Source organism: Sphaeramia orbicularis, chromosome 9 (genome assembly GCF_902148855.1).
Source record: "Sphaeramia orbicularis chromosome 9, fSphaOr1.1, whole genome shotgun sequence".
Classification (NCBI taxonomy): Eukaryota; Metazoa; Chordata; class Actinopteri; order Kurtiformes; family Apogonidae; genus Sphaeramia; species Sphaeramia orbicularis.
The window spans coordinates 7,447,526-7,474,087 of NC_043965.1; the positions used below are offsets into that span (position 1 = coordinate 7,447,526).

Genomic DNA, 26,562 nt, shown 5'->3' on the forward strand with positions numbered 1-26,562 from the left:
TCTCTGAACTGGTAGAAAAAGTAGTCTTTGACCCATGTCTAATTTGTTTCGTCTGAATAGCGACTGTCATAACAACTAGCCTTGATGTTTGAGTGCCTCGTGTAACATTAGTAAGTTTCTCTTATCTCAAGGCCTTTTAAAACGTCCTGAAAACATTGACATTGATGTGCCCTTGAGCAAGATACTTAATCCCCCTATTTTCTCCCCGAGTGCTTGATATGGCAAGCCCACTGCTCCCAGTCTGCAGTGTGTGGTGTGTTCCTGCTTGTTCTAGTGATGGGTTAAACGCAGAGGGTTAGTTTCATTGTATGGTGCATGTGTACATGTGTGATCTATATACTGACAATCTTATATGGACAAAAGTATGTGGACATGTTGAATACAGGTGTTTCTTTTCTAACAGGGGTCTGGGATACAAAACAATAATGACTAATGTCAGAATATAGTTTAATATTGGGATAAATATCATTTCATTGGTTAGTTTGGTATAATTTGTTGCCTTTATTTCCAAAACGCCCCAGAGATGGTTTTCACTTAATGTCTCTAAACAGTGATTTTGTTTTTTGCTTTGTTTTATTTTTTTAATCCATGGCTATGATTTTAAATGCTATTTCGTCAGGAAATATTAATGTTTACATCTCAAATTAGCACGAACAGGACATCTAACAGCTGTAGACATGTTGTGTCCCAATATTTTTGTCCATGTAGTTTATAAACATCAGTATTTAAATTCAGTCATTTTTTTTTTATGTATGATTATGATTTTAAATGTTTTGCCTCTAAATTTTTTACCACGACTAACAATCTACTTTCTTCACATCTCCCTTTAAACTTTAAGGAAATATTGATGTTTTTATCTGAAATCAGTATGAACAGGACATCTTACAGCTGAAGACATGATGTGTCCCAATACTTTTGTCCATATAGTTTATACTGTGTTTTGTGCACAGACTACTGCAACAGATTGAATACAGACGAATGAACGGAAGTGCATCTGGAAGTAGGAAGAGGAAGTGAAGTCTGGACAGATTATTTTACCTTGCACATGCCCTGATGACATTTATTTCTTATTTTTCAACTTGCATTATAGCCTTAGATCCAGTAGATTCTATCACCCTAGTCTACACAAGTTGTACTCAAATTTATTAACTCTATTCGGCAAAGTGTGGCTGCTGAACCCTTCCAGTTTAAGCCTTAAGAACCGTCCTTGAGTTCTATCACGTACCCTGGGTGTCGAATATTGCCACAGTAGTGGTACCTCGGATAAAACAGACGCCAGCTGTTCATAACCACAAATACAGCGACTTGGGAGTGAGAACCAAGCGTCGAAAAAGACTTCTTTGCATCTTAGAGAAAGGACAAAACATGCATCAAGTTTCTAAATGCCGAAAAGTACGAGCACAGGTGGGTTTTCCAGGTGGCAGACGTGGAAACGACACATCCATCTCCTGTTCGGTCGCAGCAGAAATGATTCCCGTGCTGATACTCATTATGTTACTGATTTAGTTGCTCTTTTCCTCTGCGTTCCTGGCTCGGATTCTCCATTTTGCAACCGATAGAACAGTTCAATACAGCGTCACAAAGACAGAAAGCTCATCTCTATTCATCTCTTATGTTATTTGACTGTTTTCTTTCAGGCTTTAATAATAACTTTATCTCTTTGCGAGGGTGTTAGATAAAGGTCTGTGCCCTCTTGCTTGCTGGTTTATAAATAGCATCAGGTTTGGAGGTCTGTTCGCTGCTGAGCTGTGGGATTTGACTAACGCACGTTTTTGCTGCACTTCTTCCTGAATGGATGGATGGATGGATGGATGGAGGTGGAGGAGGACAAAGAATTAGCTCCTCATTGCACTATGACTATTTTGCCTACAGTGCAGTGGTTTCAGTGTGTGTATGTGTGTGCAAAAACACAGAAGAAACGCACACTTGTGTAACACTGAGTTTTGTGTTTGTATGAAGGATTCAGCGTATTATTATTATTATTCAGAGAAAGCCCAGACTCTGAGGCGAAAAGAAATGAGCTTTAGTGACAAGAGCAACACTGTACAGATGCATCTGAATATGCAACTATATGTAGAAATATTCATATCACCTTCAAATTTGTTGTATAAACTGAGTGAATTTTGTGTTGTGTGATTGTAAAATTATTATGGGGGTGGAAGAGGATCACTGCAGAAGCTGTAATTGAGGATGCAGACTTTATGTGCATTCAAGAGGCAGGGATTTAGAAATTAATGTGTTTTAAGTCTTTATTTACTGATATGTGGCATTAGTTATTTATGATATGCGTTAAATAAAATGTATATCATATTACCTACATCCTATTACATCACACTGTGAACTGTATTGAAAATTAATATATATAAAGCTGAAACCCCACCTCTTCCAACAACTCTTCCAATGGGAAGTCATTTTAGGAAAAAAATTATTTTATAGTCATTAGTAATTTTTTAAAATTCATTTTCAATTATGCATCGTTTACACACATGATTTTTTTTTTTTTTTTTATCAACTTAAAGGATAATTTTGCAAGTGAAGAAAGATGCATTTTGTTGTAAAACTGTTGGCGTGTCAGAAAAAAAAATAATACATACAGATAGATAGATAGATAGATAGATAGATAGATAGATAGATAGATAGATAGATAGATAGATAGATAGATAGATAGATAGATAGATAGATAGATAGATAGATAGATAGATAGATTTTTTTAAGTGTCATGGCCCGGCTCTAGGCATGACAAAAGGACGCCAACAGCAAAGTATGCATTAAAGAATAAAGGGATTTATTTACAATGAAATAAGGAGAAATGTGCAAACAGTATAAATCATATTGGATGTGGCATCTGTAGAAACAATAATGGGGTGAGAGTTGAGGTGAGTGAATGTGATAAGTGTGAGGGTTGTATGTAAAACAAAAAGACAAAGGTAACAAAAAGATACAGGTGCTCTGGCACTGATATCGGCCTGAGCAGCGAAGGAGAGAGAGTCCGGTGCTTTGCTGCCGGTATAAATAGGCGTGGCGCACCGGGCCCAGACGTGCCATGCATGTATGCTGCTCCGCCCCTAACTCCACCTGCAGACAAATGTTAGGGACAGACAAGCGGCCCACGTGACCACAAGGGAGGGGTCATGACAAAAGTGTGATAATATGTAAATGTAAAGATGAAAACACTGAGGAAACACACACTGAGTTTTGTGTATGTATGAAGGATTCAGTGTATTATTATTTGGAGAAAGCTCAGACTCTGAGGCGAAAACAAATTAGCTTTGGTGATGAGAGCAACACTGTACAGATGCATCTGAATATTCAACTGCATGTAGAAATATTCATATCACCTTCAAATTTGTTGCACCTGAAGAACAAACGCAGTAACTTGAGTGTAAACTGGGTGAATTTTGTGTTATGTGATCGTAGAATTAGCACGGGGGTAGAAGAAGATCACTGAAGAAGCTATAATTGAGGATGCAGCGTTTATGTTTTCATGCATTCAAGAGGCAGGGATTTAGAAATGAATGCGTTTTTAAGTGTTTATTCACTGATACGTTACATGAGTTATTTATTTATGATCAAATTTATGTGTGCTATCTATCTATATCTATCTATCTATCTATCTATCTATCTATCCATCCAGCCATCCATCCATCCATCCCTTACTGTTTCAACTTCCTGACTCACAGGTTCTTTTATTATATCAGTCAGCTTTTTCATGACTGTGCCACCAAATTTGTCTTCATATTGTTTTTCTGTTGCAGTCAATGCTTTTTAAGACCCACTTCTGCTTATATAGTTTGAATAGATTGGGATCTATGCAATCTGACGTTTCATGGATTGATCATTACTCATTTTTGTTTAGCTTTCTTTCTTTCTTTCTTTCTTTCTTTTTACTGAGCTGATGAAAAAAGGTAATTCCCTCCCCTGTGGATCAATAAAGTTCATCGGTAGCTTTAGATGGATTATTTATTTATCGTGTCTGACATGGGTCCTAGTTTAACCCTCGAAGACCTAAACCATCTACTGATCTAAAATGTTTAATAACCTCTGAACCACTAATCCTATCAATACTTCTAAATAATTCAGGTAAAATGCGCTTTCTCTGCTTTTCAATAGCATCAGATCTGTCTTTTTTGGATGTTCGGAGGATGAAGAGATGAGTGAATGGGTGGGCGGATGGATGGATGCGTGGGTGGGTGGACTTCCTGTGTAACTCAGACTATACTGTATATGTGAAAGACACCAGAATCAGTACAGTTTTCTGACTCATAAAGACACATTCAGGCTACAGTTGGACTTTACCTGTTAAATTACCGTGAATATTTCCAAGTTTCTGCATGAATTCACCATCCATCAGTATTTTGTGAAACACTGTACAAGTACACATTCCTCTTTTTATTCCTATTTATACACGTCAGTATCACCTTTAAGCAGTGATTACATAATGAGTCCCAGTTACACTTATCTCACAAGAATAAATCACATTGTCAAAATCATTTCATGATGAGACGTAAAAAATATTTGATTCCAATTTTATGGGCAACAGTGTATATTATCAGCTGTCTGTTTTTGTGACTTTCACTACACAGACTCTGAACACCCAAATAAAAGCAGATCAACTCCAATTTAACCTTTTTAAGACTGCCATTATAACAGGCTGCCTAGGTGTCTTCATGTTTTCTTTGCAATAAAAGTGTTTTTTTGCCCATTCTTTTGCACATTTGTTTCCAAGAAGAACTTAACTTTCAATATCTGGCCATGAATCACATGGGTTCTAGATCCTCTGATCCAGTTCATTCCTTTACTTTCTTTACTTTATTAGTAAATTCCACGGGCATTTTCAGTTAAACAACCTCTCAGCTGGCATGTCTGTTTCTGCACAGGAAATTTGACACCGTGGCAACATGGCCCTGTTGTTTATTTGTTGCTAGGTAAACAACTTTAATGATGATTTTATGATTCTGGGCATAGCAACGTGATTGGCCATTGTAACGCCGTTGTAGGGCTGCACGATATTGGAAAAAACTGACATTGGGATTTTTTTAACCCTGCGATATATATATTGCGATATGAAAAAATACTCAGGAGGATACAATAGCTGTGTTGCACCGACATAAATGGTCAAACAAATTAGTTGCATTACCTCTCTTTGTGGCAACAGGTGCAAGGCACTACCGACACAGAACACAGACTTTATACAGTATGATTTTGTAGCTAGTTATGTATAGCTAACCATTAGGGCTATTATTATTTGGAAGGGGGCAGGAAATATAAGATTTTCTTCATCCTGCTCCTTTTCGAGCATGGGTGTGTGCATGTTGTTCACTTGATGATTATTGAATGTTTGTTGATGAAATGCACAACCCTGAACGAAATAAATGAAATGAATGAATGAATGAGTGTTTCAGTATCATCCGTCTTGTCACCAAAATAATTCCAGATAACTGACGTTGCTTTTCTTTTTGGCACCAAGTCTTCGTTTTCGGCAATTTTCTCTTGTTCGTTGCTCATTTTTCAATGTTGTAACCAGCGACTCACTCCATGTACAGGAGTGTGGTCTACGTCGGCAAGCTGATTAAGATCGATTATGATTGGTGGATTGCTGAATGCAGTGTGTGTCAGGTAGCCAGGCTGAAATTAGATGAAAACACATTGAGTTCATTTGCCTCCTACATTGCAGGACCTGCGATGTGACTATTACGCACACATACATTGCGATGACGATATTCAAATGATACATTGTGCAGCTCTATGCCACTGTATTACAAAATTACTAATATCTTCCAAAATATTGGTCCTACCAACTTGCTGTTGTCGCTAGTCTGTTCCTTGACCAAAAATACGTAAGTATGACAAACTGCAGCAGTCAGCTCTTTCTGGATTTTGTGTGATGCCTGAGACACACACACAGAGTCCATGCTTCTTTTATAATATAGATAAATGCTTAAAACAGTGTGTTTTAGTAAAAAAGAAAAAAAACGACTTGAAGTTTGTAGCATATTTATTATCAAAAACAACTGTGAATGTCCATAATGAAAGTTTTTGAGACCGCAAAAATAAACTTTCTGCTCAAACATGCTTTTTGGTGTTGAATATTCAGTATCCATATTATGGCGTCATATTTTTTGGTATTTCCAGGCGTTTTTTAGCCTGTGTGGAAGTTTCTGAAACAATTCTTTCTTGTAATAAAATCCCACATAGCTTTTGTAAAGTGTTATGTAGTGTTGGAAAGCTCGGGATCTCAGCTTTCCAATACCATTTGAATTTTGTGGATAGCGTAGTTACAGTAATTTAAATGCTGTAAAGTGCAACATGCAGCGTCAGAGAGATTGCAGTTGTTAAAGGGTTAACTGACTTTTCAAAGCACATGGATACGACTAGAGCTGAAGCAGTTATTTGACTATAATAGGTATATTCATTCTGGGCTTTTGAGGGTTAAAATGACAAACTTTTGGGGCCATTGCATTTCCATTTCGCAAAATACGGCTTAAATGAACTGATGGTACTTGAGTAGCATCTGGTTTTGTTGTTTAGAAAGATCTCGACCCAGAAGATTGAACGAAGACAAGGATTCTAATACTTACTATTTCAATCATTATTGAAGCAGCTCAGGAGTTTAGTTATTATTAGACAAAAGGTAAACTCGGCATTTATTCGTTTCTTGTGAGATTAGTGGAATAAAATCCTATAAGGAGACCTTCTTTTCAACTCTGTTAAAGACAGAGACAGGTCATTTAAGTTGCAGAATGAGAATGTTAATGTTTTTCTTCATAAGCAGCACTCGGGAAATTGATATTAATGGAACTTCTATGTCTCACAGTATTGGTTGTTGTTTAGGGTCTGAGCAGTGAATCTGTTTTTGTAATTACAACAGTCGTCTGAACCACATTATTCAGTTTGTGCATGTTTCTCGTTGCAGAAACATGCAATCAGTAAGAGTGAATATTGATCGAGTATCTCAGCCTTTGCCAAGTGCAGTCTATGCAAAAGAAAAACTCAGAGTTGTTGTTTGTTGCAGCTTAAACCACAAGACACGGTTTTTGTCCCTAACTGTTGTCATGGTGACGTGAAGGTGAGGAGCAGGTGTATTGATTACCAGATTACTCTCAAAATCTATAACAGAAACGAAATAGTCGACACAAGCACCCGGGAAGTCACATAAACCACATGGCAGAAATGAAGTTTGTTAACCCGGTGGATGGAGGGAGGTTCATTCCAGTCTACTCCTCAGGCTCATCTGAAGTCCTCCAGCTACAAGCACATCAAAAAAACATATCAATAAAAGCAATAAAGCAACAAAAATATCGGACGTGTTTGGGAACAGCTCAGTTTATGAGGCCGGCACCTGTCTGAGAAGCACTTGGACAAGGTCATGTGAAGACGAAAATAAACAGAACTGAAAAAATCTGTGATTGGTTTACACTTCAGACTCATAGCTAGAAGGAAGTGGTTTCCATTTGCAGTTTATCTGATTTCCCCTGGGCCCTGCACCATAATAAAACAGATACATATCGGTTAATTCTCCTGTCACTTCGCCTGACCACGGCACTAATGAAGATCTGGAGATGATCCTTCAATGGCAGCTCACTGCTGCTAATTGCTAATGCTAATGCTAGGGACTATATGTGTATTGAGGTGGATAAAACGCAGAGGCTGAATTTGTGTAAAGGGATAGTAGAGTGAGTTAACCTTAACCGTTACATAACCAGAATTGATCATATTTAGTAGAGTTGGGCCCAGAGCACCTTCAATGGCAGCTCACTGCTCATAATGTGAGCTACATGCTAATGGTAGGCACTATCTTTGTATTATAGGTAAAATGCAGTGGTCATATTTCCTGACAAGGATAGAAAAGTGAGTAAACCATTAAACTTTAACCTTTAAATCAAACCGATATCTCATATCATTTGTCCCATCTGCCGTTAAGTTTTTAAATAGCCTGTAGGCGAGCTTGTTGTGAACAATGCACCGTTAACTATGATGACTTATTTACTGTATTTATTGTATAATGTGAGATTGATTGTTTTGGTGATATGTGAGATATGTACACGTCTGTTGCAAATCAAATTGCTCTTCAGGAACATAAAAGATTTTTCAGTTAAGTTCAATTCACATAGCTAGAATTGCTCATATTTAGTGGAGTTGGTCCCTGAGCGCCTTCAATGGCAGCTCACTGCTACTAATGTGCTAATTGCTAATGCTAATCCTAGGGACTGTATATGTATTGAGATAGGTAAAACACAGAGGCTCAATTTGTGTAAGGTGATAATAATATGAGTTAACTTTAACCTTTAAATAGCTAGAATTGATCATATTTAGTGGAGTTGGTCCCAGAGCACCTTCAATGGCAGCTCCCTGCTCATATTGTGAGCTATGTGCTAATGCTTGGCACTGCCTTTGTATTATGGGTAAAAGGCACTTCGCAAGTTTCCCTATGTGGATGGTAAAGTGAGTTAACCTTTAAGCTTTAACCATAGATAGCTAGCATTGGTCATAATTAGTGGAGTTGGTCCCTGAGCGCCTTCAATAGCAGCTCACTACTCATAATGTGAGCTATGTGCTAATGCTAATGCTAGGGACTATAAGTGTATTAAGATGGGTAAAACACAAAGGCTGAATTTGCCTACGGGGATAATAAAGTGAGTTAATTTTAACCTTTAAATAGCTAGAATTGGTCATATTTAGTGGAGTTGGTCCCAGAGCGCCTTCAATGGCAGCTCACTGCTCCTAATGTGAAATATATGCTAATGCTAATTGCTAATGCTAGGCACTGTCTGTGTATTACAGGTGAAATGCAGCAGCCAAATTTCCCTACATAGATAGTAAAGTGAGTTAACCTTTAAGCTTTAACTTTTAAATAGCTAGAATTGGTCATATTTAGTGGAGTTGGTCCCTGAGCGCCTTCAATGACAGTTCACTGTTACTAATGTACTAATTGCTAATGCTAATGCTAGGGACTTCATGTGTATTAGCCTCTTGAGACCCAGCAATGCATTTTTGTCCTTTGCAGGGGACAAGAGTTTCACAGCTTTACATTGAGGAGAAAAACCAAAGCTGTCCACTGCATTCCATAAATAAAAATAAAAATAAAAATGTGTCTGCAAACTGCTGCATCATGTTATTTCTAATCAAAACAATTATTTAATATTAAAAAAAACAAAACAAAAGCTTTACTTTCCCAAGCCTTAGGAGGTTAGGACGGGTAAAATACAAAGGCCAAATTTCCCTACAAGGATAGTAAAGTGAGATAATGCAACTTTTTAAGTGTTTATGTAATTTTTTGGGCTTATTCAGTATTTATGAAGGCTTATGATGATTTAAAACACTATTACATTAAATGTTATGGACACTGGCATTAAGCATTATGAACTTCAAACTATGATTATGCAGAACTTTAGGTGCATTATAATACATTAAAGACATGGGCTAACATCAGGTCTGTCAGAGCTGTAGTGCTCTGTGATTCTTTTTGGGAAGCTGTTGTACTATATCACCTCTTTGTCTGACTTTCTCTGCGTGTCCCTAGTGTGTTTTTTTTAAGACATAATTGAAGATCTGCTTTCATTTTACTCTTCACAAAGCGCCATAAAAACTATAAAATACTTCTGTACCTTATGATGAATTTCTTGTCTTCTGTGTGGAGCTGTTTTAACTGAATTTTAAACTTGTATCGTGTGTGTTAAATTAATTGCATGTGCCTGTTGTAATGCATTAGGCTATATTTTATTCTTGTTTGTTTTATGATTTTGCGTCTTTTGTGTCATTTTGTGATTGCTGAGTTTGCGATTTTGTCCCCTTTTTGCACCGTTTTATGTCTTTTATGTATTTTATTCTATGAAAATATTTCATTGTCTTCATGCATTTTTGTGTTTTACTGATTTTATGTATATTTTGTGCAGCACTTTGGTCAATTCTGTTACTTTTTAATGCACTTTATACATAAATTGGATTGGACTGCATTGGATTTTGCCAGTCTAATTGCATATAAGGGATTAAATACACACTGGGCTGCAGCATTCACCAGGTAAAGGTGTTTTATAATGTGATGAATCCTTAAACATGTTCAAAGTGGTAACCTTTTGCTTTCAGTTTTTACAAGTAATACAGATAGGGTTGGATTTATTCATAAACTGCCTAATTATGTGCACCCCTACAGTATAAACTTTACATACCCTAGTTAAAAAAACAATGCATTTCCCTTTAAGTTATATCGCAGTAACTCCAACCTGCTTTCACAGAACATTACATTTTGCTCAGGGCATGAAAACAAATTAATTACCAATGTTCTTCACCACAAATTTGCAGGACTAAATCTAATCTTCACAAATGACCGTGCAGCTATACCTCGCCAGCCTTTGGCGCTTTCGCTGCTAAAGTGTTTTGAAGTCACAGTCCAGAAAACAGCGAATGCGGAAAGCTTTAAATGTTCGTTGCTTTGTTAGACGCCGTAATGAATTACTCAGCTCTTGATGAGAAATGTGGACGAGCGCGACGGCCTTTATCAGCAGCTGGAAATACTCGGTTCACCTGCCGCTGAACATTAACAGCGTCTAATAAGGAAACAGTTCACTGACCCCATAGGAGCTACGTCGAGCCTAACGGCAAACATAAATCGCCTCAAATGGACAATATTGTCTTCATTTTTCAGGTGGAAAGAAAGAAATGGCAATATTGGATTTAACAGAATTGAATCATGGGTTGAACTGAGTTTCTGTGGCACAAAATCCCATAATATGAACCTTTACCTTGAAGGAACAGCTCGATGTTTTGAAGGTAAACTCCATAAGTGTCTTTGAGAATTTATTGCATTTATATCATTCAGTGCAGAAGGAAGTCACAGTCACAGCCACCGGGAGGAATGATGGGAAGTTTTTTTTTTTTTTTTTTGTACAGTATACTGAATTATAAGTACATTACAGCTCTAGGAATAACAGTCAGTATCAGTCCCACGCCTGTTAAAGTTTTTTTTCTCCGCTGTGAGCCTTATATTTGTTAGAAATTGTGTTTATTTAGCCTATTACTTTAACCCATAAAGACCCAGTGCTACTTTTGTGGCAATTCCCAAATTAATTTTTCTGTCTATTTAACCTTTCTTAAGTGATTTATCACCATTTATTATAATATAACCCTCTGTATTTTGCATTTTTTACTGTAGATTATGTATTTTCCCATATTTAACTTTCTATATTTAATTTAGACATTCATGAATACTCAGTTAATTCAAAGGTTATTATATCAAAAACAGAGAAAACTGAAGAAAAAGTGACTTTTTCAGCAAAATATATCATTAACTGAATGTGTCTCCATCTACTGTCATTGATCTGACTCCATGGGTTTTACTGGTGAATCAATGGATTTTGGTCAGACTAAAACATAAGCAGTAGTTTTGCTGAGTATGGTGTTTTTATTTATTTATTTATTTATTTATTTATTTATTTATTTATTTATTTGTACATCATAAAACAACAAGAGAAAATTTAAAAAACAACATTCAAACAAGTAACATCATTGTGCAGGAGAGGTTAGAAGTCAAAAAAGGTTTATATGAATACCTCCCCGGAAATGAACAATACACAGGAAAAAAAAAAAACAAAAGAAAAAAGAATTAAATATACAATATAACTGAATTAATAAACTAAAGTAAAAACAATAAAAATGCAAATCACATGACAAATCATCAAAAACAAATCAAATGATACACAGCCTTACACTTTTTCATGAATTAAAAACCTTTTCATATACTTTTTAAACATTGATAAAAATGGTGTCGATTGAAGTTCGGGTTGTAGATTATTCCACAGATTTGGCCCACGATATTTCAGAGAATACTGACAGACAGAAGTTCGGCAGTACGGAAGATAAAATTAGCTTGAATATCGTGTAGGATAATTGTGAATAACACAGTCTTTTTTCTGTCTTTTTATTCACTAAATATTTGTGATTGTTGTTGAGATGATGTACGTGGTGCATCTGTGGCTGTAGTGAAAGGAGACCTGATGAGGTGTGTTCATTGGTGTCTGGCTTTAGTAATGGCATTCATTCTCTGTATCAGATACCTGTCGGTGATGGAACACCCTGTTCTGTTGCATTTTTTATATAGTATTGATATTAAAAGGCAGATGAAAGGGGTCATATTTTGTTAAACCCACTTTTATTAGTCTTTGGTTCATTTATTTGTGTTTTTGGACCCTAATAGTTCATACAGTTTGAATTTGAACCCTCCAGGTGCTGCAAAGCTATCTTTATATTCATTTTGGCAAAAATCGAGTGGATTTTTACAACCTGTTTTAATTTCTTCTTAATTTGTTACGTCTATAACTAATTACATCACAACATTTGCACATACTGTATAAGGTCAAGACTTCCAACGAACATTTCTCCGAGCACGACATAATTGTTCGTCAGCAGCAGCGGTTGTAGTCCATACTGAAAATATGTCCAAACTTAGAGCCGATTACCTAAAATGTTCAGTTGTCGGTTGAACAGGACAGAGCAGCACAGCCGACAACCTGGAGGGGGCGGGGCCTTAAGTGGCTCATTTGCATTTAAAGGGCCAGCGCTTAAAACCACCTTTCTGGTGTCATTACTTAGAAATAGTGTTGAAGATGGACCTGTGGAGTTGAATTAATGAAGAATTCAGACCCAAGCAGAGCATTTACAGTTTATGTAGACCACAGGGAAATGTTTGAAAATGCATGATTTCATTTAAAAAAAGCAAAATATCACTCCTTTAACAACAACACTGAAGGTCTAGAGGTCAAATACACAGACCGATACTGAACACAATGGGATAAAGTCGTCTTAACCTCTTGAACAATGAAGTGAAAACATCAGCAAAAAAAACGAGTTATGTCAGAAACGCTGTAGATCAATTACCGCTCTCCTCTGACCTGCTCAAAGAAAGCTAAATAGTACTTTCCCGGCTCTAAAACCCTCCATATATAAACGTGTCTGCTGTGTGAAGTCGTCCTCTTAAAATAACTTGTCTGAGACTTTTACCGTTGACAGCAAAACCAAACATCAGCTCCCTCTACATGCCGCAAATATCCAAGATTGCTTGTTGTTTTTCGATGGGGTGAACAAAATAAGCAGCTCATCTCAGCGCTGTCAGGAAAAAGGAGCCATTCTGCTTGTGTTTTTCTTTTTATTTATTTTTTTTATTTCTTACCTCTCATGTTGGACTGATTCAATAAAGCCTAGTACAGGCAGGCGAAAAAGCCTCTTCATTTGCTCTTTAATAAGACGTCACCCAAGGCCTGCACCATTCAGCCTCTAGAAAAAAACTGTTGTTTCTGTTCTTAAAATTGCTGTGGGTAGAGTATATTAACTGCAAGGTCGTAAAAGAACTCACAGACAGATCTCAGTCTAAACACATGCAGCGAATGAAACCCTAATGCGTTGGACAATCAAACAGAACATCATCAGGGATATTTTTAAACACGCTGACAGTAACTGTGGAACACATTTATTTCGCTGCCTGGAGACCTTTTGCCTCGTCTATTCTGCATCGTACCTCAGCCTCCCACATGCATGCCTTCTCCTCTCTCTCTCTCACTTCATATTTGTGCTGCGCCGAGCAAAAGAATCAAAGTCAGTAATGACGTTAGGGAATAAAAAATTTAAAAACACAGAATGAGAGCTTTAGCTGCAAATGAAACCTGTGAAATTTTCAACGCATGTAGAGCCGTAAAGCTGCACTCAAATCCCCCTCTCCATCCTCCGTTATTTAATCCCACCCTTCATGCAGATTTACCCGATAAAACTTTGACTCTCCAGAGAAGGTGAGAGTGTCCTGTTATTGATTAAAAGCAGCCGCCGTCACATGGTCAATAAAAATATGTCCATTTCCGAACCTGACTGATCCCTGCAGCCAATTACCTGCTCGCCATATTATTCCAGGATCACCTTTTAATCTGGGGTCGACAATGAGCTGCAAGTGACAGGTGTTGCAGCAGCTGGGGTTAACCTGAAGCCTTTAACACGTCAACAATGGAAAAATCTGTACCTGTCATAGTAAAACTCACATGTACTCTATTATTTGAGTGTTTTTTTTCTGTCAATCACACCCAGAAAGTAACAAATGAAAGGAAAAACCAGCATAACCACAGCAAGAAGTCTGCATGTTCATGAAGAATGTAGTTTATATGTAATGATTTATTCCCATACAGTTAACATAATGAGGAAGAAGAGGCATTTGCTTGTGCTGAATGATGATGTGCGTACCAAGGTTATTATCGTTAAACTAACGAAATGACAAAAACTAGCATTGTAAAAACATTTTCGTTAACTGAAATAAATAAAAACTATAACTAAAAGGAAAAAAAAACCAATAACTAACTGAAACTGTATTGTGTGCTTATAAAACTAACTAAAATATATAAAAATTATGGATAAAATTTAGTGGTAAATCTATGTGTGGGGCAGATCTATTACAGACAGTTTGATACAAAAAAGGCATTGAATGTAGCTGTAAATGTTCAGTGCAATTTGTTTGCTTTTTGATAAAATATTCCTACTAGCTGTCACATCAGCTGTATGTTTCATTGTACAATCACTCAACATACTGTGTCTTAAGTTATTCACTAAAAAACTAGAAGATAAGGGAAGATTTGTGTAAATAGATGTTTGGGTAATATCTATGCGCTTTCTTTACTCTTCTTTTCCTTTTAATTCCAGTTTTAATGCCACATATGTTCACTACGGAGCCTCTGAACGTCCATATGGGTCATATCTGTTACCTATTCTGTTTTATACTATTACAGCTCTGTGTCTTTGGTGGAAAATGCCCTTAGAACACAGCTTTTTTTCAGTGCACTCACTCTGATTTGGTTTGAAAAGACTTAACTTTATGAAGAGCGACGCCTTCATCAATGTCACTGCTTTGTCACCGACCAATCAGAGTCAAAAAGGGGCGGGGACTTGTGATACTAATACAGTGGATGGATGCAGAAGGAGGAGAAACTGACCTGGTTATTTATGATGTAACACTGAAAGAACTGAACGTCCACAACATCCATTAATGTTTAGAAAGTTTTACGAGTCCCTGTAAGACAGAACGTCCATCCCATGACCTCCTCCCAACCAGGTGAGCACTTCTGTAACAACAAATAAACCTAAAAGCGCCTCATCTGTCAGGATGTCATTACATTTATAAAATACTCTCTGAGATAAGCCTGTTCTCAGCGTGGGTCTGCACTGACAGCCTGTTCACGAAGGCAAAAAAAAATGACTCACAGCAACATCATTGAATCTGTCAGAGCCAATTTTCACATCAGATTTGTCTTAATGTAGGTTTGAAGCTTGAGCAACTACTTTTTATCACCTGGAAAAACAGTTAAAACTACTGTATGGAAGCTAAAACGATACAGTATCCGGAATAAATGATAAATTAATACTGTTTTTGTCACTGCGCGATAATAAATACTTGACAGAAGCTTCGGAAAATAAGATGTCGACACTTCCATCACATATTTTGTGCATTTTACATTATATTTAGTGTTTTATGTGATTTATTCTGTTGATTCATTGTCTTATTGAGGCAATAGACCAACAAATAGGTATATATATGTATATGTTTTTGTGAGTTATTGGTAAATTATTCTCATTTTGGTATGAGAATATGTCTCAAGTGGTTCGGACCAGTAAAATACTATCATGATAACCTATAAATAATGACAACTCTAGGTTTTTCTTTTTGTTTTAGTGTAAAAATTTTAAAATTAAGGGAAAATGTTTAAATTTACATACTATACTTCGACAAAAAATGTGAATAACCGAAACAAATATCAACAACATGAAATATTTTAAGAGAATTAAGTGTAATTTTAAACAATATTCTACCTGTTACTAAATGTGTTGTGTATTTTTAGATCCACCATAATCTATAAATTGTGTTAACAATAAGCTGAGACATAAATATTGTTGGAATTGCACTTATTTTTCTCAAGAAATTTCAGGTTGTACATGGTTGTTCAGGTTATTCACATTTTCATAATGTAATTCTAGTTTTCTCACACTAAAACAAAGAAAAACATTTGTATTATTTATTATTAGAGTTTTATATATAAGCTATTATGGCTATTATAAGAAAAATAAGTGTAATTTTAACAATATTATCCTTGTTACTGCATATGTAAGTTGTAATGTACATGTGTAAATGATAAACTGAGACATAAAATTGTTAAAAATGCACTTATTTTGCCTAAGAAATGTCAAATTGTTCATTTTATTCACATTTTTTAAAAGATATTTTGTGGATGTAAACCTTTCCATAATGTACATTTACTTTTTTCAGTCTAAAAACATAGAAGAAAGTTTGGAGTTGACGTTATTTATAGGTTATTATGTTATTATTTTACTGGTCTGACCCACTTTAGATCATACTGGGATGAATGTGGAACCTGAACAAAAAGCAGCTGATTCATTTTAACACAAATATCTGTCATTTTTACTCATGATGATGATTTCTTAGTGTTGCACATCACATATGAGACTTGAAATAAGACAGAAACAACATAAAGAATGTAAAAGATGACAATGAAACAAGACAAAACCAGATAAAACAGAGATGGAGAGTCCAAAATGATGTAAAACCATAACAAACGAAGACTGACAAAAGTTAAAACTATAAAAATATGTAAAAGATGAAAACAACTTAAAAGACAAAATGAGATAAACATGACAAAAACACAAAATGAGAGGGAAATAAAGTAAAAGATATAAGAGATGAAAATGAATGAGATAAAAATTATGTAAAAGGTGGAAAAGACGTAAAAGACAAACATGATATTAAATCAACATGTCGATGCAACAGATGGAGACAGAGACCAAAATATGTTAAAAAAAAAAAAAAAAAAAGCATAACAGACAAAAGAAGATTAACAAACATAATATAAAAATATATAATTTAAAAAAATATATTAAAAAAATGAAATTATTATGTTATTATGTTACTGGTTTGACCCATTCCACATCCTGCTGGGCTGAATGTGGACACCTCTGCTTTGTGTTTTAGTGTTTGGATGATGGTTGTGGGGTGGGTTCATCACACATTCACCTAAAATCTCCCGTAGGTGTTTAACCGAGTCAAGTGTGAACATGTAACTTATTTAATTTTAACGCTCATCGTCCATTCATGCAGCCTTCAGACCCAGTGGATGAGCCTTTATCTCCTGATGAGACCACTCCCATTAGGTTTTTCCTTTCATTTGTCACTTTGTCTGTGATATTCAGCTGTTGTGAGTGTTAATTATTGCAGGTATTCAACAGAAGAACAATCAGACAGGTATGAATAAAAGGGTTTTTTCTTTTTTTTTTTTTTTCATTCCATGAGCCTCATAATTGTATGTCCTTTCACATCTACAGTATCTGGAATGTGAAGAGAAGACACAATGCAGATGTACAGTAGCAAACTTATAAAAACTAATTGAAATTATTTGCAATGCAAGGTAAAAAATAACCCATAAAGACCCAAACGTCCACCATCGAACAAAACCATCGACTGATCTAAACTGTTTAATACCTGTTGAGCCATTAATTATATCAATACATGTAATAATTGGTGTGAAATACAGCTACTCATATTTTCGTGGTCATCAGATATGACCCATTTGGACGTTAAGAGGCTCCGTAGTTACCATGGAAACATCGTCATCTTCTACAACATTGATTCACCAGTAAAACTCATGGAATTGGATCAGTGACAGTGGATGGACACACTGGGTTTATGTTCAATTAATGATCAATTTTGTTGATAAAGTCACATTTTCTTAATTTTTTTGTTTCTGATATTATGACAGTTAACTTTAGTCTGAGCTTTTATGAACATCTATATGATCAGTGTATTACACATGGGAAAATACCTGATTTTTATTGAAGAAATGCAAAATACAGAGTATAATATTATAATAAATGGTGGTAAATTGCTTAAGAAAGGTTAAATAGAGAGAAAAATTCATTTGGGAACTGTCAGAAAAGTAACACTGGGTCTTTATTAATGCATGTAAATCATTTGTGTTAAACGCAGTTTGTCATCTTTTTGTGGTCATCAGATATGACCCATTTGGACGTTCAGAGGCTCCGTAGTTACCGTGGAAACACTGTCAACTTCTACAACATTGATTCACCAGTAAAACCCATGGAGTTGGATCAGTGACAGTGGATGGAGACACTGGGTTTATATTCAGTTCATGAGAGATTTTGAGACTGATCTCATGAAATCGTTGTATGTTGTATGTCAGGCCAGGTCTTATGGCATTTGGTGTGTTATATGTACACATTTTCCACCTTTCACGTGTTATTCAATGCCATTCGTGTGTCAGTTTATGCTAAGACCTCCAGTTCACATAACCTGAACCTCTAACCCTCAGTGTGTGGTATTTGACACGACGTGAACATACAGTACATGCGGAAATCCTCATAATGCGTGCAGATAACATGACAATTAAAAGTGTATATTTACGTAAGTCATGATTATCGTGTTGTATATTTTACTGAAAAAGTCATTTTTTCTTCATTTTTCTCTGTTTCCGATATAACCATCAACTTTAATCTGAGCGTTTATGAACATCTACATAATCAGTGAATTAAATATAAGAATGTACCTGATTTTCACTTAAAAATGCAAAATACAGAGGATAATATTACAATAAACGTTGGTAAATAACTTGCGAAAGGTTAAAAACAGAGAATTTGAGATTTGGGAAGTGCCACTAAAGTCACAGTGGGTCTTTAACACACACACACACACACACACACACACACACACATACATACACACGCACATATATATATATATATATATATATATATATATATATATATATATATATATATATATATATATATATATATACATATACTGCATTTCATCTTGTTTCATTGTCAAGTGTTGGTGTCAAAACATGTCGATCTCATACATTCATTCATTCATTCTACTTGTTCTGTTTATGATAAAGTAGCAGCGCAGCAAGAAAGGGAACCACAATGAAAACACAACTCCTTTTGCACATCCCAACACTAAAAATGAGCAGGAAAAAGGAAAATTATATAACTGAAATATACTTAACCAACCAACAACTCAAACACTAACACAGGGGCTCCACCGCAGTGAAATTTACACCTATAATCTTCACTTCATGTGGCGTGAACATACACGTGGAAAGCTTATAATGCGTGCAGATAACACGCCAATGAAAAGTGTATATTTATGCAAGTCATGATATCATGTTGTATATTTTACTGAAAAAGTAACTTTTTCTTCATTTTTCTCTGTTTCTGATGTAATAACCATCAACTTTGATCTGAGTATTCATGAGCATCTACATAATCAGTGAATTAAATATAAGAATATACCTGATTTTCACTTAAAAATGCAAAATACAGAGGATAATATTGGAACAAATGTTGGTAAATCGCTTACGAAAGGTTAAAAACAGAGAATTTGAGATTTTTGGAACTGCCACTAAAGTCACAGTGGGTCTTTAACACACACACACACACACACACACACACACACACACACACACACACACATATATATATACTGCATTTCATCTTGTTTCATTGTCAAGTGTTGGTGTCAAAACATGTCGATCTCATACATTCATTCATTCATTCTACTTGTTCTGTTTATGATAAAGCAGCAGCGCAGCAAGAAAGGGAATCACAATGAAAACACAACTCCTTTTGCACATCCCAACACTAAAAATGAGCAGGAAAAAGGAAAATTATATAACTGAAATATACTTAACCAACCAACAACTCAAACACTAACACAGAGGTTCCACTGCAGTGAAATTTACACCTATAATCGTCATTTTCTGGACCAAAAACAAACAATTTTTGCACATTATCAGGACATACTCTTCTTTTTTTTGGATCGTCAGCAATCTCGCCAGTTTGTCACCAGTTTCTACAATAAAACTTCTGTTAATATGCACATCCTATGCCTTGTTAGAAAGATTAGATTCTCCACAAATGAGCTGCTGAGTCTATTTTACAGAGTTCCTCAACATCAAAACATCATTAGTGAAAGAATCACCTGGACAGTGATTGACGCTAATGGGATTTGGTGTCATGAGGTCACATGACTGGTCCATTCCATCATTAATTATACTCCTGTTCATAAACAAGTAAAAATAAATAAATAAATCTAACCTGATCCAGGTTGTGTTTTCACCACATACTAAACATACACACACTAAATTTTCTGAATTGGAGGTTATTACCACTTGTTTACTGTTGTATATGTGTTCTGAGTTGTGTTGTTAGAGTTTTATGGTGTTTTATCATAATTCTGTTCTGATTTTAACATGTTCTTAACTGCTTTTATTGGCTTTTTTTTTTTTCACTGCGCTCTTACTCTTTTGTTGTTGTGTTCTAAAGCACTTTGATCGAAAGCGCTATATAAATGTATTATTATTATTATTGTTATTATCTTTCATGAGGTGTCATTGATTAATTTTGTCAGTGGTTCTTCACTTATAAGTGTTTTGGAACTTGGCAAGTAGGAGAAAATAACACAAGTAATTCTTAGATTTTATTTTATTTTTTGCCACTTACTGACAAGGAACCAAATATAGTAACTTCATTGACCATGATTCTCCACATAACAGTAAAAATTTTTGAAATTTTTCACAAGAGTAATAAAGTCTTGTCATGTCCAATAACACACTAAGGTTGAAATTTTGAATTTCAGAGTATTTCTATGAGTGAACTATAAAGGGTTAACTTGTTCTTAACTACTTTTACTGAGTTGTTTTTGTTTTATTCAATTTTACCTTCACTGAACTCTTACTTTTTTATTGTTGTGTTGTCGAAAATATAAAATGCTATATAGATGTATTATTATTATTATTATTATTATTATTATTATTATATTATCTTTCAATAGGTGTCATTGACTAATTTCGTCTGTGGTTCTTCATTTATAAGCTTTGGAACTTGGTAAATAGGAGAAAATAACACAAATTAAGGAAAGAAAAGGTTAATAAAGTCTGCAGCTAAATCTGTACAAAGTGTCTAATAACACTGGACTACAAGTAAAATGCTTCCAGAATAAAAGTAGTTAAACAAATTTGAGTCTCTAATAAAGAAAAATAAAGTCAAAAGTGCTAGTTGGTTGTAGTTCCTAAGATGCCCAGGGTTTCCGGGGGGCCTTAAAAAGTCTTAAAAGTCTTGTATTTTCAAATCTGCATTTAATACTTTGAAAAAGTCTTTAAAATGTGTTAAATTTGTTATGGTAGGTCTTCAGTTATTACCTCCACCAAGTTATGTTTTTGCTAGCGCTGGTTTGTCTGTCTGTCTGTTTGTGTGCAAGATAACTCAAAGTTCTAGACAGATTTGGAAGAAAATTTCAGGAAATGTTGATACTGGCACAAGGAACAAATGATTTAAATTTTGATGGTGATTGGGGGGGGGGGGGGGCACTGATCTGCCTTGGCGGAGGTCTGCGCTGTCCGAGTGCTTTTCTAGTGTTGGCATAAACTTGTTGGTTGTGTTGTGTTTAAATGTGTCCAAGCTGCAAAGAAAGTGACATTAGTCGACTCAGTTCCAACCTGACAATTTATACTGAAATTAGGAACCAATTATCACTAACTTTGCAACCCCCGGTGAGAATCAAGACATAAATCAGTAAATTTTCCTAAATTCTAGGACTGATGAATTTTTTCCAATATGGCTCTGAAATAGGCTGTGAAATGAGCTTTAAATTCTGTTTTAAGTAATCTTTAAAAGGCGTTGAAAAGGTCTTAAATTTAACTTGTAGAAACTTGTTGGAACACTGGATACAGTTTTGGGCCAAAATGTGAAATTGTGTGATTTATTGAGAGAATAGGTTTTATTGAAAAGGAACGTTTGTCTCAGATCTATTTCATAAACAGTGTCTGCACATGACAATACATTTATTATACAGGTTCTATGTAGTGGAACATTTATAAATCTATAAATGTACATAAACCTAGAATGCCATTTAATAATACACCATCATATATATTGAAAACATGAGCTAATAACAGCACTTTTGTCATGTGTTTCTGACTGAATGTGCAATAAACTGATCTACCTCCTAGTACTTTCAATTGAATGTGCAATAACCTGCTATACGTCACGATTCTGCGATTCTGTTGGGTTTCTGTAAATTGGCTTAGAGTCTGGTTTTGACCAACTCTATATATAAAGTGTCATGACATAACTTTTTTGTTGTGATCTGGCGCTATCTAAATAAAATTTGATTGATTGAGTGATTTGATTGGTTTCCCCCTGTAAGTCGCTTTGAAAAAAAAGCGTCTGCCAAATGCATAAACATAAACATATAAACATAAACACGTCCCAGTACTTTTAATTCAAATGTGCAATAACTTGTTTGTTACCTCTCAGGACTCTCATTATCATTACTATTACCTCCTTTTATATAATACTCTATTTTTACAACGTGTATCTGAGCTGCATGTGCAATAACTGTTTTCTTGTATGTTTTTAGCTGTGTTTTATGTTTTGTATCTGTCTGTTTTTAGTCGTATCTTTACTTTTTGTTCAAGCTCCCTTTTCTGACTCAGGGAAACACACAAGAATTCCAATGCGCCTATACTGCTATGTATCTGTGCAAATGGCAAATAAAGTCTTCTATTCTATTCTATTCTATTCTATTCATCTTATGTCACATTTAACACATTCACTGTCTGAAGCAGATCTGTTCTCAGACATTGCACAACAGTGTATTTATATCCTGTTCTAAAGTGACTGTTTAGATTCTCCTTCCTCTAAACAGGCCTTTTCCTCATCTGTTGTGTTTGTGATGATGTGAGTTCACGCCGGTTCACTGTGCCAGAAACCACAGTGCATCCACTGGAGTAGAAGAATGAATAAAAGGAGGAGGCTGATCTTCTGCCGGGACCTGAGGCAGCATCAGCCCCACCACCACCACCATAACCATAACCCACTGATGCCTCTGCATGGACCAGTGCATCTGGAGGAAAGCATGTTCCGCCCCGAGCATCAACACACGCACACGCACACACTGTTTACTGGATGTTGTCATGCACATGCTGTGTCCTGCAGAGCCCTCATCATCTTCATCCTCACCCTCATCCTTACCTTCACCGCATCAATGTGGGTGACTCCATCGAACAGCACGTCATTCACGGTCACTATCTGGTCCCCGACCCTCAGTCCTTCCCTCTCCGCAGACGAGCCCGGCTCCACCAGGGACACGTAGATCCCCACGCCGTGCTCCGACCCCCCACGGATGCTGAAGCCCAGACCCTCATGGCTCCTGGTGCGCGTCAGTGTGACTTTACGCATGTCTCCAAAGAGCCCGTCCATGAAGGGGGACCCCATGAGGTCCGCGTCCGGGCATCCAGAGGCCAGGGGCGGCTGTTCGTGGATGGAGCTCACATACTTCTGCAGCGTGGAATCGGCTTCATCTCCGAAGCACTCCGCGCTGCCGTTGCTGGGGAGCAGGTCGGACTTCAGGTAGAGCCCCTCGGAGGTGTACTGGTCGAACAGCAGCTGGTCGGAGCGCGGGATGACCAGGCGCAGCATGGGCAGCAGCTGGCGTTTGGCGGCCGTGTTGAGGATCACTTTGAGAGTTTGGACCAGGTCGAAGACGTTGCGTTTGGCGTGGTACACATTGAGACAGTGGATGAACTGCTCCCGTTCCAGGTCGCTGAGCAGCAGGTTGAGGGTGTTGTGGAGCCTCCGGACGTTCGCCGAGAGCGCACGGCCACCGGAGCCGGCCGCGTTCACGGATGTGTTGAGCGAAACGCGCTCCAGATCAGCGCTCATCCTACAACATAACCGGGAATCCAAGCATCACGCAGACCTGAGGACGGGTTTGAGCCGGCTCTGGTGACATGTGGAGAAAAGAAAAGCCTGGGTTTTCCGGCGGATCGTCCCGTTCAGAGGCGGAAAGTGGAGCGCGTCGGGCAACTTCAACAGGTGAATATGACAGCCGGTCCGCGCGCGTAACGGCGCAGAGTCGGGCCGAAACGAACCATGTTGTCGGTGGATTCTCAGTTTATCCTCCTGTTCGGTTCTTCTGATCCGGTTTGTTTTTATTCCGCTTCAGCAGAGTCGCACCGGGACGAGCTTCAGCAGTTCCGAACGCGTCCCGTGTCCCAAACCCGGCGAGTGATTAAGAGCCACGGACCGGTCTGTGTGTTGTTGTAATGCATGTGTAGGCGTGTTTTTATCCACGCGTGACTCTGTCCGTGTTTATTCTGCTCAGTGGATAAACTCCACAGACCCGTTTGGTTTGTGCGACGGAGCCTCCTCTGCGCGCAACTGGAAGCAGCGCAGAAGTGGATGCGCTCGGCTTGTGTGTAGGAAATGACGCAGGTGTGTGTGTGTGTGTGTGTGTGTGTGTGTGTGTGTGTGTGTGTGTGTGTGTGTGTGTGTGTGTGTTGCTTAGGAACTGACAACACTACTCACTCTTATGTGAATGATTATTTTTGGCAAACCATTAGCTGATGTCATACTCGGTTGAGTGAAAACAGGAAAACTATTACAATTAAAAGTTCACTTATTTTATTCTTATTTTGTGATCGGCAAACACTTATGGATTAGGAATTACTGCTTGGTCCATTTTAACCTTTAAAGACCCACTACTATTTTTGTCACAACTTCCAAATTATTATTTTTTTTGTATATCCCAATAGATTTAATATCGCCATTTATCATATTTTCCTCTGCATTTTGCATTTTTCAGTGTAAATCTTTTGTTTTCCTTTATTTCATTCATTGATCACTAATAAGATAAGACTATTTATCCCATTGTGGGGAAATTTCACATATAGCAGCAGCAAAAATACAACAAGCAAGTGCAGAGAAAAAGACAGAACAAAACACAATTGAGTGAAAAAGAATGAAAATATAAAGAGAAAAGTAAGAAATTTGGTATTTCTATATATATAGAATTAGAATTAAATATTTTTTTTTATTTACATCAATGTGAATATGTAAATAATATCAATACATGTAGATGTTCATAAAAACTCAGAGTAAATTAAAAGGAAATTACATCAAAACACAAAAAACTGAAGAAGTCACTTTTTCACCAAAATACATCATTAACTGAACATAAACCCAGTGTCCATCCACTGTCATTGATCCAACTCCATGGGTTTTACTGGTGAATCAATGTTGTAGAAGATGACAGTGTTTCCACGGTAACTACGGAGCCTCTGAACGTCCAAATGGGTCATATCTGATGACCATGAAAAGATGACAAACTGTATTTTACACCAATTTACATGGATTGATAGGATTAGTGGATCAACAGGTATTAAACAGTTTAGATCAGTAGATGGTTTTTAAGTCTTTATGGGTTAATGAATTCTTATAACATTATAAAGTCGTGGTTCTGGGTTTGTTGTGGAGATCAGAATCAGCTTTATTGGCCAAGTTTGTGCAAACAAACAAGGAATTTGACTCCAGCTTTACCCCTTACTGCCTAAATTAATTTACAATTATAGAAAAACAGTTATTTGTGTTGTTGCTGTGATGCAGATCCCAAATTATGTGGAGATTGTTAATTTGAAATAGGGTATGTAATAATTATGATGCAAATTAGTGACATTAAGCATAAATGTCATAATAATAATTACATTTTCCATTCTCAGGCATGTAGATTATTTTATTGATGCTACTATCGATCATTTCCTCCAGTCAACAATCCAAACAAAACAAAAATGATCTGAAAATCAGTAGAATGTCATGAAATTAATGACACTGTGACTGAAATAGATCTTTAAACCTGATTCATGAACACCAGGGGTCATAGGTCACCAGGTAACATATGTGCATTCATAAATAGTGTTGAACAGCAGCTCATTAAAAACAATGGAATAATAAGGCAAATTCATAACAGTAGTCTACAAGGGGTTAAACATATCTGTCATGGGTTACAGAATACATATATGTCTACATATTAGTGCTGTCAAACACTTAAAATTTTTAATTAGATTAATCACAGGGTTGCTGTGGATTAATTTGGATTAATCATAGTTAAATATTCATTTTTAATCTATATTAATCACGTTTTATTTTGCACGAGCAAACAGACTCAAGAAAGAAGGGACTATATATACACTTAATGTGTTTGTCCAACCTGTGGGACACGTTAGCTGAAGTGCTAGCAGAATCTCAAACTAACGTATGAGTCGCGTTAATGTAGTATTTTAAAGTGGAAGTGCTTTGGTGAAAAGAAAACTCCTTCCTGCAGAGTATGTATAATACTTTATGTCAGCTGACTGTTCCATCTTTTTTTTTTTTTTTTTTTTTGTCCTCAGATTTCCATCTAGAGGGCCAACGTGCAGTTTAGCATCTTCCATCTTTATGGGTTGGTCCTGTTGTCTGTCACTACCGGATCAGCTGACCATTTGTACATGTGCTTCAACACTAAGTCTACTTGGACAAACTGACCCAAATGCTTTGTCAGGGACGTTCAGAGTCATTCTGGGTTGCAGATGGGTTAAATGCGTTAAAATTTTTAATCAGATTAATCATGATGATCTATCTATCTATCTATCTATCTGTCTGTCTGTCTGTCTGTCTGTCTGTCTGTCTGTC

The 26,562-nt window shown here is 36.5% G+C and overlaps 1 protein-coding gene across 1 annotated transcript in view; it reads right to left on the reverse strand.

Annotated features, from left to right (window-relative positions):
* The window catches only part of whrnb (whirlin b), a 280,302-nt gene extending 255,996 nt beyond the window's left edge, over window positions 1–24,306 (reverse strand). The window contains exon 1 of the mRNA XM_030144436.1: window positions 23,089–24,306. Within this exon, the coding sequence (XP_030000296.1) occupies window positions 23,089–23,778 (690 nt within the window). The 5' untranslated portion in view covers window positions 23,779–24,306. The remainder of the gene's footprint in view (window positions 1–23,088) is intronic.
* Window positions 24,307–26,562: the final 2,256 nt, after the last annotated feature.